Source organism: Periplaneta americana, chromosome 11 (genome assembly GCF_040183065.1).
Source record: "Periplaneta americana isolate PAMFEO1 chromosome 11, P.americana_PAMFEO1_priV1, whole genome shotgun sequence".
Classification (NCBI taxonomy): Eukaryota; Metazoa; Arthropoda; class Insecta; order Blattodea; family Blattidae; genus Periplaneta; species Periplaneta americana.
This window is the reverse complement of record NC_091127.1, coordinates 180,359,566-180,373,916: the sequence shown is the minus strand read 5'-3', so window position 1 is coordinate 180,373,916 and position 14,351 is coordinate 180,359,566. Positions and strand designations below refer to the sequence as shown.

At 35.8% G+C, this 14,351-nt stretch overlaps 1 protein-coding gene across 1 annotated transcript in view; it reads right to left on the bottom strand.

Moving 5' to 3' along the window:
• Positions 1-1,517: 1,517 nt before the first annotated feature.
• The window catches only part of LOC138709666 (glyceraldehyde-3-phosphate dehydrogenase), a 31,688-nt gene continuing 18,854 nt past the window's right edge, over positions 1,518-14,351 (bottom strand). The window contains exons 6-8 of the mRNA XM_069840608.1: positions 14,017-14,177; positions 10,103-10,297; positions 1,518-1,837 (exon numbers count right to left, since the gene is read on the bottom strand). Of these exons, the coding sequence (XP_069696709.1) occupies positions 1,768-1,837; positions 10,103-10,297; positions 14,017-14,177 (426 nt within the window). The 3' untranslated portion in view covers positions 1,518-1,767. The remainder of the gene's footprint in view (positions 1,838-10,102; positions 10,298-14,016; positions 14,178-14,351) is intronic.

The following is a 14,351-nucleotide window of genomic DNA, read 5'->3' as shown; positions in this document are numbered from 1 at the left end:
GGAACCTTGACAGAAACCCTTCAACTACGTGTTCTTCATCTGATAGTGGCCATGGAAAGTTGATTCATAAACATTCCATTCCTCTGGTGTAAATCTAGAAGCAACAGCTCTTTGTCTATCCCTTACATAAACATGTTTCATATACTCCACAAGCTCGAGAAGATCCTCATGGTTGTCCTCATACAGGATGTCAAATGTGGCTTGTATGTCTGGAAGAGGAATGAACAACACGGCTAATAGTTCCTGCATTTGCTGCCTGCATGTTATATTTCTACTGTTGCAGCAGTTTCTTTGGTCACAGTATCATACTGGAATTGCATTACTACGAGGACATTTCGCTATGGACTAGTAGCCTTGTGGACGTTTTCGGTGGTAGACCTTTTGGGTTGGACAATATGGTGCAGGACAATAGGGTGTGGACATTTTTGTGCATTGTGTCTGCTCACCGTTGATAGACATAATATGCTGCTAGACAGTCTTTACCAGTTTCTAAGTGAAATGAGATTGGCTGCGTTCAGCCAGGACAGCACTGAGGTAGCGCTGAAATAGTGACAGCATTGAACGTCTTGCTGGCCGACAGCACTGAAATAGAGGGCGCCATTTTTCGTAGCAAAATTTTTTTTGCTGCAAGCCAGCGAAAGTGGAGGGAGTAGGCAACAACCAATGGTATCATATATTCCGGAGTAGACTGAACAATAGCAGCGTGTTTCTTTGTAAACACAGCGGACATTTTGCAATGGTCGTTCAGGAACTCACAGCTGCTGTAACTCTGCAAAAATGAATAGCTGAATTAGCGCTGTCCTGGCTGAACACAGCCATTGTTTGGTATTATGTTGGACACTAGCAGTGTTTCTCATTCTTTGTCAAAGTCTAAAATTACACCATGAAATACAGAAAAGGTATATCCTACGGAATTTAGTGTTGTGTTGGAGCACAATGTACAACCACATGCGAACATATGACACTGAAGTTGCTCCCTCAACCAATTTCGCTGAAAACAATTCAATCATTTTTCTCTATGGTTCAGGTTCATCTAGACTTAATCCTAAGCAATTTCTATTTGATTCAATGTCTAAAAAATTATTGACAGTGAGAGTCAACAGCAATGATGAGAAGAAGGAAAACATCTGGAACTTACTCAAAATATTAACGGAGTAGGGGTCCCAGTAGTGATAAGTATTAATTCACATAACTACATTCGAAAGACACTATGTATTTATGTAATAACCACACAATACTTTTGGGATGAGCATCTTGTTAGTTTCTTCTTTCAGTTTTAAGTGTACTATTCACTTCATAAATGAAACTCTTAACTGAAGGTTGGGACACTAACAACATAGAAAGCCTGAAAACTTGATTTACATTCTTTTTTTCACTATGTTCTCTTCTACAATTTATTTATCAATAATATTCTACAAATTAAATATATCAGGTTGTTTTTGGCTCATAATGAAGGAAACACACAATACAAGTTCTATTTTTCTATTTACACAAATGAAAAATAACAAACAAGCATCTCAGTAATAACGCTTTTATTGTGCAGTGTTTAATTTATCCTGAACATTTTGGACCTTTTGTTTTTTCAGTTTTTCAATTAACAGTCTCTGAAAAATTACCGACTAGCATGTGCATTAGCTACAATGCACAGCAGAATCTTTACACATCGAATCACATTGGGAATAACTTCTTGTTTCCAGTAACTTCTGCTAAATGACCAGAAAGGTCACCACAAGGTGATGCAGACATCCTACTTGTTGCTAATGAAACTTAGTCCTTGGACTGCATGTACTTAATAAGATCAATGACCCTATTTGAATACCCAAACTCGTTGTCATACCTGCAAAAAAGAAAAAAGTGTACAATAAATTCATAAAATATTACAGTAGAACCCCAGTAATTATTATATGGGATTAATATACTTTTAAATTTGATTTAACATTATTCTATTTGCTCTAAAACCCTCATTGCAAGTTAAAAATTATTATGCAAATCTGGCTTTCAGGTAGTAGCTCTCTGTAAAGCAAGTTTGAATAACTTAAAAAAAAAAAAAAAAAAAAAAAAAAAAAAAATTGTTCTAGGGCCGGGCCAATAGAGTATTTGTGCACTAAGCGAAGGGTCCCAGGATCGATACTGGGCCCTGGAACAATTTTTCCTTGAAATTATTCGAACTTCCTTTACAGGGAGCTACTATCTGAAAGCCAGATTTGCATAATATATTCGTTACTGGAGGTACGTTAACAGGAAGCCACAATTTAAGTCACACAGAACTTGTGTGCACTCATAGTTGGGTTCTGGCATCCTGTCAGCCCATTTGAGTTGTGTGGAACAAAGGAAAAATTGTGACAGTGTCGTGTATAGTTCCTGGGGTATCTCAGTCGGTAGAGCTTTCGTGCGCTAAGCAAAGGGTCCCAGGATCAATACCCAGGCCCAGAAAAATTTTTCCTTGAAATTATTTAAAAATTATTCTTAAATGATTTTTTAATTATCGACTAATGAAAAAATAAATGCATTTCTATTCATCGTGTAAAGTTTTAAGAGAGTCCAGAAACGCTGCTACTTTGCTGCCATGTGTTAATGGAGTGGGCCACACGATCCTCACTCTCTACCTGAACCTACACGAAGACGCATGCCTGTTCGTCTGCTAATTCCTGCCCTTTGCAAGTACAAATCGCATTCAATGATGGACGTAGAAACCATCCATCACAATTCACAACTAAATAGCATCAGTCTTTGTTGTGCTCACTGATGTTCATCATGACAGTACCGGTACTACAACAGTGAAGAGACAGAATTGTTTTCACTGTTACAATGCATATCACTAGAAAACTATAGCTGCGGAAAGAAAAAAGTTTTCTGTCGTGGAAAAAGTTAATTTAATTTGCGAAATGGAAAAAAAAAAAGCCAAATGCAAGGAAAAATATTCGAAATGGTGCTAAGACTTGATTGACACCCAGAGTTTCTCCTTAATGTTTTCCTTTTTTTTTTTCTTCATTATTATCTATAACACTAGTCAACAAATTTTAACTTTTTGTCTGTCACAGAAATGAAATCGGCTGATTTTTACTAAATCGACCCTGCTGATTACGAAAATCGCAGTGAAAAATCTGTAACACGTAACATTTTTGTGTGACAGAAGGGGAAGTATTTTGATTAAAAAAAAAAACGTTTTCGTGCGTTTCAAAATACATAATTACAACAGTGATAATAAATAAATTCCTAAGATACAAAATTTATGTACAAAATACACTGACGTTTCACAGAAAAATAATAACGCTGCATAAATTAGAATTACAATAAGAAAAAGTAGCATTATATTCCTTTTTTTTCCCTTCAAAATAACCTTTTAATTTATTAATTTAAAACTGGATCAAATGAACTATAATTTTTTTCAGATTTATAAATTAAATTGATTAAAATCTCAAATCAAATAACTTAGGAGCCCTGCACTGAAGTAAACGGCCATATACAGACTTTAAGCTAGATTTTAAAAAAATATTGTGACAGCGACGTGAGATTCGAACTCACGACCAGCGTCCCGCAAGAAAGCAGATCGCGCGGAGCATGGTGGAATGGCGCGCGGCGGAGAGGGGAAAGGGCCAACGCGGCGAGAGAGTGGAGCGAGAGTGAGCGCGCAACTGCTGCGTACGCAGTGAATGGGGAACGGACCTTCCCGACTCTTCGAGAAGTCCGTCGAAGTGGAGATATCCAGATAATTCTCTACACACCTGTAGAAATTTCTCGCAACTATGATTTTGCTATAAAAGAAGAAGCGCCAGCGAACTCGAGCAGAGTTTTCAGTTATTCAATGAGTAAGCCAGAGCAAGCAAGCCAGACTTGTGTGCCAGAGTACGACTCGAGTGTGCGTCCGCATCTGCGTCAGCATCCGAAGGCCTGAGTTCGAGTGCAGTGGACCGCAGTTGGAGGGACCTGAGTTCGAGTGCAGTGGACCGCAGTTGGAGGGACCTGAGTTCGAGTACAGTGAACTGTCTCTGAAGGTCTGTGGTTCGAGATACTGTGAACTCGAGTGACTGAGATAGAAGAACTGTGAACTGAGAACTGATAGTTCTGCTTTGTAAATATTAGTTAAGATTAACAGTTTCATTGTTGTTCGTACTAGTCCAAGTAAATTGTCATTGTCATCAGTGGAGTGCTATAACGAATACTGTGTTGAGTGAAAATCCAATTGTTGACGAGAGCGTTTAAGGCGAATTGTAGAAAGGAATTATTGTTGTGACGAATAAATTACATTGTGGTTACTAATAAAATTCACAATATATTTAGTTACTTAGAGTTATTTTTTCCTCTTGTAGTTTGAGTCACTTTCTCTGAACAAAAACCAAGAGTAGTCCCCAATCATACTATAGTCCCACCTTCCTTGATATTGTTGTTCCATCCTGTGCATATCTTGATGGAATATTTCCCCTTGTTCATCGCTTACGGCTCCTAAGTTCTTTGGGGAAAAGTCGAAATGGGAATGTAGGAAATGTATTTTCAAAGACATTTGACAACCAAGCTTCTGGTAACTAAGCAGGAGTTCTTGCATAAGCTGTTGGTAATTGTCAACTTTATTATTACCTAAAAACTCACTAAAACGCTTCCAAAGGCATTCCAAGCTTCTAGTTCCTCAACACGTAATTTTTTTTCGAAGCCCTTATCTTTCAAAAGTTTCCTAATTTGAGGGCCAACAAAAATTCCCTCTTTCACTTTAGCTTCACTCAGATTCGGAAACATATTCCTTACAAATGCAAAACCTTCTCCATTTTTATCCATAGCTTTAACGAAATTCTTCATTAAACCAAGCTTGATATGTAAAGGAGGAAGGAGTACTTTTTCCGGTTTTACTAAAGAGACATACTTGATATTATGTTCTCCTGGGACATAGCTTTCTCTGGGAAGCCAGTCTTTCACTATATAGTGTTTTTCAGTCGCTCTACTATCCCATAAACAGAGAAAGCAACATATTTTGTGAATCCACCCTGAAGTCCGAGCAATAAGGCGACAATATTCAAGTCTCCGCAATTTCCAGCAGTATGTTTTATATTGGATTGCATCTAGTAACACTAACAAATTTGTATAAGTTTCCTTCACATCCACTGAATACGCCACTGGAATTGATGGTTTAGTGTTTCTGTTGTGCATTAACACTGCTTTTAAACTTATTTTGGAAGAATCTATGAATAACCTCCATTCCTCTGAAATGTGCTGAAATTCTAGTTCTTCCATTAAGCCGTCTATATTTATATACGCGCACATAGAATTTTTCATTATAAAATACTTCAAAAACCGTTCATGTCTCTTCCTGTACAATGAAATTCTAGTATCTGGTGCTAGCAGGTTCCATTGTTGCAGTCTAGACCCTAAAATCTCAGCTTGTTGTTTAGTGAGATTAAGATCTCTTATTTAAGTTGTTCTGTTCACATTGTTGGATTAAATGGGGTTCTTTATGATGTTCAGGATTATAGGACGGATCAGAGGATGTTTATGGTTGAGCCAAGTCATCTGTTTGTTCTATTGGAAGAATCAATTCCTCCAATTGCGAAGGTGGACTAGGAATAGGAAGTTTTGGTCCATGTGGTACAGGTCTTATTGCAGATGGAACATTAGGATATTCAATTTTAAATCTTGTTTTCTTAGAAAATCCCGTAATCTTTGTTAAATAGAAATAACAGTCTTCTGCATGGCTTGTCGATTCACGCCAGATCATTGGAACTGCAAACAGCATACTTCGATTCTTCTCTCCATTCATCCATTTTATCAGTTTTGAGTAACATGTTATGCAGCACACATGGGAAGCCCATGATTTGTCCTCATCACACACATTACATTCAAAATAGCAATAATATGCTTGTTTCAACTTATCTGATAAAGGCCGACGCTGCGATTTTGTCGTAAATTTTCCATATACGTAACAAAAGCTATCTGGCACGACGAGATTTTTTCATTCTCAGAAAGCGTAAATGAACGCGAAGATAAACACTTAAAACCAGTAATACAACTTGTCACAAGCTCAAACAATATTCAACTAATCCTAAAATGCAATCTATTTCACTGTAAAAGCCCACCCTCTCAGTGCTTTCTCTTGGTCTAGCACCATAAAGCAATAACGTTATACAGATATAATATCGCCCACTACGCGCCTTATTAATGCAGAATCACACATTTGAAAGAACCTATTCCTTAATATACACTTCTAATATATTCTGAGCAACAATAAGTTATAAAACGTATGAATATACTGTGTAACCGTTTAAATAAAGTCCATAGTTCGATACCCAAGTTCTTTAGTAAATTCATGATTTTTTTTTTTTTTTTTTTTTTTTACGATTTCCAATTTTCCTCTTAAATGGTGCGTGATGGAAAATTTTCAAGTTTAGATCCACTATCAGCACACAAAAATTGATCTAAAATGACCATTTTAACCCTTGTAACAAAAACCTTGTTGACTAGTGTAATTTATTTACTTACTGTAAGTTTTTGTCATTAAATTGAATTTTTTCAAAAGTATTAAAAAAATTTAACAAAAATAGTAAACCCCTTTTTTTAATGGCAACCCCTACTTAAGGTTAATTATTTTGTGTCCTCAGAAAAATGTTAAATAAGGAGTTCTACTGTGCATTGCTTTTGAATTACTAATACTAACTACATGCGTTCGTTCATTTACGATATAACTAGATAATATTTGTTCAATAACAATCAATTCATTAAAAAAATTTAAATTTAGGCTTATTTAATGACACTCGCAACTGCTGAGGTTATATCAGCATCGCCGATGTATCAGAATTTTGTCCCACAGTTCTTTTAGATGCCAGTAAATCTACTGACATGAGCCTGTCGCATTTAAGCACACTTAAATGCCATCGACCTTGGCCTGGATCTGCAACCTTGAGCACAGAAGGCCAGTGCTATACCAACTGCGCTACTGTGGCCGACATAATAAATTCATAAAATATTACACTGTTTTTGAACTACTAATACCATTTATACATGCATTCATTAAATTACGACATTATCATACAATATTTGCATAATACACACTACCTTCAGTTTCCAATTGGATACAGACCAATATGAAAATAAATATCTTCAAGTAGCAACAATGTAGGCATGACTCATCTAAAATACTCACATATAGCTTTCTCTTATTAGTTGTGTGAATATTGCATTAAGTAAACACAGAACAAAATCTTTATACATGGAATTTATATCATGTTTTTTTTTTTTTATTAACTTAAATGTATCAAGAATTTAGATACGATGATCACAGAGGTTAAAATTTACGTAGAAAGTGACTTCCGAACATGATATGTTCCATCCACAGAAATTTGATGTGTAAACCTTAGAAAAATTCCAAGTCCATTTGAGTAACTTCATGTAAGTTCGTGAGCACTCACTGTATTCACACTTGCATGACTCATGCAGTTGCATAGTTGACAAACTTTGTTGTCACTGTTTCAAATGCCTCTTAAAAAGATAGATAGTATCTTACATTAATAAATCTAGAAGTATGATTGTGGTTTATAATTGTAACATTCTGTGTTCAAATCAGAAATTTGTCTCGTGTAAGTCAATTGTATTACATATTTAAATCAATGACAAAGTTAGTCAATTTTGAGGGGCAAGTATACATTACAAATGAAACAGTTGTGGTACAAAATTATTTTCCATTAACAGTAGTAATGCAATAATTTAATAATAATGCGATTGGCCATATAAATATGTTTCTCCTAAAATAAAACTAACCCTTTCTAAAAAAAAAATAAATAAATAAACAAATAAATAAATAAAGAGTACAATAACCTATTAATATAAGGTGTGCCATCCCTCTGCTTCTATGTCAGCCTGCATCCTCCATGGCATAGATGATACCAAATGCTTAGAATAACAACAATATGAAGGTACACAATTCCAAATGTTCTATATTCTCTTAGAGGACATACTTGGTGATTGCAAATCTAGTCTTTCAGGTAAAGCTCCCTGTAAAGCAGATTTGAATAATTTCAAGGGAAAAATTGTTCCGGGGCCAGGTATCGATCCCGGGACCTCTGGTTGAATGTACCAGCACTCTACCAACTGAGCTACCCGGGAACTCTACCCGACACCGTCTCAACTTTTCCCTTTATATCCACACAACTCGCGTGGGCTGAAGAAACGCCAGACCCACATTGAGTCACACTGTGTAGTTCAGTTGGTAGAGCCCTGGTACATTCAACCAGAGGTCCCGGGATCGATACCCGGCCCCGGAACAATTTTTCCCTTGAAATTATTCATCCTTTGTGATTGATGGATGAGAATCCTGTGCAATTTTGATTATGGCTTCTCCACCTCTGCCCATGGAATCTCCATCGGGTTATTTATATCTGATTAATGAGGAGCCCAATCTATCAGTCTTGATATCTGATCACTCTGAAATCCAGTTAATCAATAAAGCAGAGGTGTGGAGAGGATTATCATCATACTGGAATAATTTCATCCTATCTTTCACACAGAGGGAACCCCATACTCCATTTGTACTGCACGGCATTTAGATGCCAAACAAGCCTCCACAAAAGTCACTGGACATCCATCTCTAACACACCACAGATACCCAGCCACTGCTATAGCATGTTGCCACGTATTTAGGATCGTAATAGGATCCTAGTGAATGATAAGACTATTTGCAGTCCATCGTGTGCAGTGGCAAATGTAACCATGTCTGAAAACATTATTCTCCTCCAGTTCCAATTAATACTTTCTTCTACAAAAGCAAGGCAGTACAATCTATGGTCGTCAGTGAGATACCATCTCACTTCTTCTATTCAAGGAAAGTATACTGCAAATGGCTTATGGCTGTGCAGAATAATCCAGAACTGAGCATATACTGTAAATTTTCGTCAAATTTTCTGAATTGGAATTTGAAATGTAATATAGCCTATCAGTCAGCTTTGGCTCTACCCAGCTCGGATTTCCTATAAATAATCTTACATTCTTTAAGACCATGTTATAAATTTGAGTAGGTACTGTATTATGGAGTCAAAGATATCTCCGAAGTTTTACATTTCTCTTGTGAAATAGTACATTATGCAACGAGCCTATAATGATAGTAATTAAGACGCGAGGATGTTTATGAAACGAGCACAAGCAAGTTTCATAATTTTCATACGAGCGTCTTAATTACCATTATAGGCAAGTTTCATACGACTTTTTATGCTCGACCATCTTTCTAACTTGAAATTATTCATAACTATTCACTTTATTCTTATGTGAATGGGAAGGGAACTGACCTTGTGCAATCTCGTGAATTTTGAGATGTGCGCAGACGCGAAAGTATTGATTTTTTCCCCGAAACGAATGTCGACGACCTTGATGTAATCTCGTTAAACTTGATATAACCTTGAAATTGAATTCGACATTGAAAAACGAGATGACAAATTGAATTTATTTGAATATTATTTACAATTAACGCTAATGATTATAGTAACAGAACATAACCTTCTGAGACAGTACTGGATTTCCAGCCTGCGTGACGTTTTGCTAGTTTTCTTTCGATTGCATATCCGAGAATAATCGAAAACCTGAACTTTAATGAATAGGTGTACTTTAATGATATGCATTAAAGGAATGCTACCAGGTGTATAATTACTACATTTCGGCATGGTCGAGCATAAATGTTACTAAATTGACTTAACTTGTTTCCCCCATATAGTCTTCAAATGTTATTTCAGATGTTATTAATGTCATTTCAGTTATACACTTTTCTCATTTGTAAGTTTTTTTTTTTTCAGATCCCCATAAAAACGTGTAAATGAAATTTTACTGTAATTGGTGTTTAAAAAATACGAACATCACAAAGCTAGATTCAGCCTTTTGCATGAGAAGCACATGCTTTACCAGTGAGCTATGAACATTGCTTGCTACATAGAAGAAGCAGTTCTGCATTATACAGCATAATATCATATGTGAACCGCATTGACTTTGTCCATGACATTCAACATGGGGGTTCTTGTTGGGGTGGGGAGGTGCAATGGTGTATTTAATTTTGCATCCCTCCAGAAAGCGTCAATTACCTTTTCTGACTTCATTTCATGCATCCAAAAAGTTAGAATCATCCTCCATTTTTACCTACCATGAAATAAGTTTGACGAAATTGTTGTTCAAAGGAATTCCAGCCTTGGCATCAAAGATGGAAGAGTGAGTATCACTAATGAAATCAGAGGACACAACATCATCTTCAGTGTAGTCCAAGATGCCCTTCAGGGGCCCTGTCGCTGCCTCTTTAACTTTAGCCTTGATGTCGTCGTAACTTGCAGGTTTGCCCAATCTAGATTGTAAGAAATCAATATTACAAACATTTGCTAAAAATTACTTCTGAGGTAATAGCAAATAAGACTACTTCTGAGAAGTTGTAAATTAAAAATATTTGCTAACATATTAGAACGACTTTAGGAATTTCTCACTGTAATGACAAAAATGAAACAGGAATGCATCAAATTTTAGGCTTTCATAGTGGTTTTGTTCAGAAACAAATGTTTGGATGTGCTGGAAATTAACAGCCCTCAACATTTCAGAACTGCATACAGGTTCCATCTTCAGGGTAATTAAGTAAGAACTGAAGAATCACCTAGCCTGTTCTGCCCATGATGCTTTGCTATTCCAAAACAACTGGGCATTGACCCAAGTGTGTTTCCTTTTACTTATCAGCTACACAACTACGGTAGTCAAATGAATCATTAAAAAAAAAAATGAAAATATGTAATATGGACTTATACATATGAAAGAAAGACATATGAATTAATTTATGTGATGTGAAAAAGACAATTTATATTAAATAATTTAGACTGTTTTGTAATATTATTTGTTAGCATAGGGAAAAAAAAATTTAAATATTAAGTCTCAATAATGCAATTAAAGGCTCCTCTCCACTATTAAACATTTAACAACAACATGTTAAATGTTAAATTGTTTACCGTTAACATCCCAACATGTTGATTGAACATGTTAATGCTAATTTCATTTAACACTTTGTCCACACTGTTAAACATGTTAAACTTGACTGTCTTTGCGTAGTCCACTACAAACAGTCTATGAAATTTTAATATAGATAGTGTTTTATTTTCAAACCTTCGAGAATGGACTCAGATGATGATATGACTTTTGTAATTGCCTCTATTGCTTGTTACAAGGCTTTGAAAAGGAAGAAAATGAGAATGTGGATGCGGCAATATCTTAGTAAAAGATACTATGCAGGATACATTCTAAACGAGCTTAAAGTTGAATACAGTATCGATTTGGATTCAAAAACTTGCTGAGAATGTCAGAACAAGATTTTAATATAGTGCTGCAAAAATACTTCCTGATACATCAAAGAAATACCCAATTTAAGAGCAGCCATTTCACCTCAATTAAAAAAATTACAGCGCGATTGATTATCATAGGACCTACGACATGATAGATGTTAAAGGAGTGGGTAATATCGTATAATTATTCTTTCCGAAGTTTTACGAACGTTAACATACATCACCAAATACGACCATTACTGACGTCAACATAGCATTAACGTTTAGCATATGATGAGAGTGCAAAAACTCTCTATTGTATTCTCGAGAACAATTAAATAATAATTCCAGTTCTCTAAAACAGTCAGCCTTCTTAGTTTTGTCCCTGTATTCTTTTGCAGACACATCCCACAAACAAGGCCTTTCCATCAGAGCATTAAGTTTATTCTAATGTATTTTCTTTCGTCCACTCCATTATTTCGAACAACTTACAGCCAACACCAAGGACCAATGATAGTAGGCCTATAAAAATGATCAAGATACATGCCACAAAATCGGAACTTATGCTTGTTGCTATGGAGACTTGACATGTTTTCCATTTCTGCTGGAAAACACGCCAACATGTTAAAAGTGTTAAATTCAACATACTTAGTTAACATGTTAATTCAACTGAGACTTGAAATGTCCATATACATGTTAAATTCAACATGTTATATTTAACATGTTGTTAAGTTTTTAATAGTGGAGACACGCCTTAATACTCAAGCCGTAGTGAGACGAAGTCAGAAATGAGAAGTACTGAGCATTTATATAAAGTTGTAACACACAGTGTTTAGAACCTGCACCATGTTTTTCTTCTGTGTTTTTTTTTTCTAAGAATATGTCTTGCTTAATATGAAACCACTGTCCTTGTTAATATTTCTAATATATTATTAAACTAATACATTCAATTATAGCAAACTTATCTGGTTGATATAATGTAATGCAGCAATGTCAGTCAGCGTGCATATGCACCACAGAGCACATATATGCTGCTAGAACATGCTGAGCAAGCCAAATCAGGATATGGGGACGTGGTGTACATTTACCACAAAAATCTTGTGACAGGAACAATATGCACAATTGACAAGTTGATTCATGATGCAACTCTGATGGAGGTCATGTTTTGAAACCTGCCATTTCATTGCTAGGCTTACCGTACATCCAAGATTAGCTTGGACAGTCCTGGATTTTTGTTATGTCTGTGATTGTAAAATGTCTGGGACTTTGAGAATCAGAACAATATTATTCACTAGTGCTTTGACAGTTCACGCTTTGGAATTAGGTACAAGAAACATCGATAGCGGTATGTTGGTCTTGGTCACAGTGATGCATTGTATGGGTACAACTTCCTGTCTCATCAGCGCCTTCTGTTTGCATAACCAAAAGCAAAAGGCACATAGCATGCATGTTTGTTATCATTTATGTGATCTGCTTTTTAAATCAGTCTGTTTTACACGAAATCTGTATCAACTGTAAATATAGTTTTGTGTTGGTATTGAGAATTCACAATGGGGAAAAAGAAAGTGTGTATTCAGTGGAAATTGTAAGATGACTACAAATTTCTGAAACTATGTAACAATTACTAGTCACTGCATGCAGTGTACGAAGTGTAATGGAGTATTTTCTGTTGCTCACAAAGATGTAGGAGATAGTAAGGAGCACCTTGAAAATGAAAAACATAGGAATGCTGTTAAAGCTGCATCTTCATCGAATATCACAGTGTTTTTCAAGAACAAGGATTTGAGCTGCATACCATCAAAACATTGGGCTACACATCAAAACTTAAGAAATTATTTGAAAGAAAGTTCTCGTCAGATAGGATCAAAACTGAAGCAGTTATTGTAAATATTATTTCCCCATTTATTTTTAACATCATATCAACCGACAGTTCCAATAGAAAAATCAGAAACTTGTGTCAGTTGTCAAGTTCTTTTGTGTACATGAGTGAGTTTAGGTCAACTTTTGCATTTTGATGAATTGTCAACGGAAACAGTCAAACTATTAAGTGAATACCTTCTGGAGAGATCGAAAAACATAAATTTGAGACAAAATTGGTTTGTTATACTGCGCATAACACCAATACTAATTTTGGAGATGGTGTGCAAAGGAATGGTGAAAAAAATGTACTAAAGAAACTTGAAGTTATTGTAATTAAAGTATTTTCATACATATATAGTGAGAGTCACAAAGCTAACAAATAAGATATAGTAATTCTGTCAATTTGTTGACACTGATTTCAAGAAGGTATTATCTTACAGCCTAGACCACATATGTAAAGATATGTCGGGGTTATAGGCTTTGAGGTTAACAACTTACTACGTTCCCATCTAGTTCTTACATAAGGAGTCACGTCATAATACCCATCTGAATTGCATTAGCGACTGTGCTGCCATCTCGTGTTCATTTACGGCGGACAGGTGGCGATCCTGGCGGTTGTTCTCTTCAAAGTGCTGCCGATTTTAACGTAGTGAGGAGTTATCTGTTACATATATGATCTAGGCTTACAGCATTACTAGGTTGCTAAGTTGACTGCCTGCTATAGAGAGAATTCTGGATCTTTTTTTTTTTTTTTATTTAAGTCATATTTCCTTTCTCGATTTTACATTTTCTGTGATTTTGCATTCATTTTAAGCAGTCCCCCCAGAAACCTAAAATCCAGGTTTCACTGAAATTTATACTGTAGGCTAAAAGTATTTACACAATATAATAAATATTCTATTACCTTACGGTCAGATCCACAACAGAAACATTGGGAACAGGAACACGGAATGCCATACCAGTTAGCTTTCCATTAAGAGCAGGAATGACTTTTCCTACAGCCTTTGCTGCACCAGTTGAAGCTGGTATGATATTCTGGCCTGCACCACGGCCATCACGCCACAGCTAGAACATTTAAATGAATAGAGTTCTCAACTGCTCCTGAATATGAAATGTGCACATATCCTAGATAGAAAGAAAAAAAAATGAATGGGGGCTCAGGCATGTCATAACAACTAATTATTTTTTGTGAGAATGCAGGGGCAGTTTGCAATTTTTAAATATGATAATGAGAGGGCA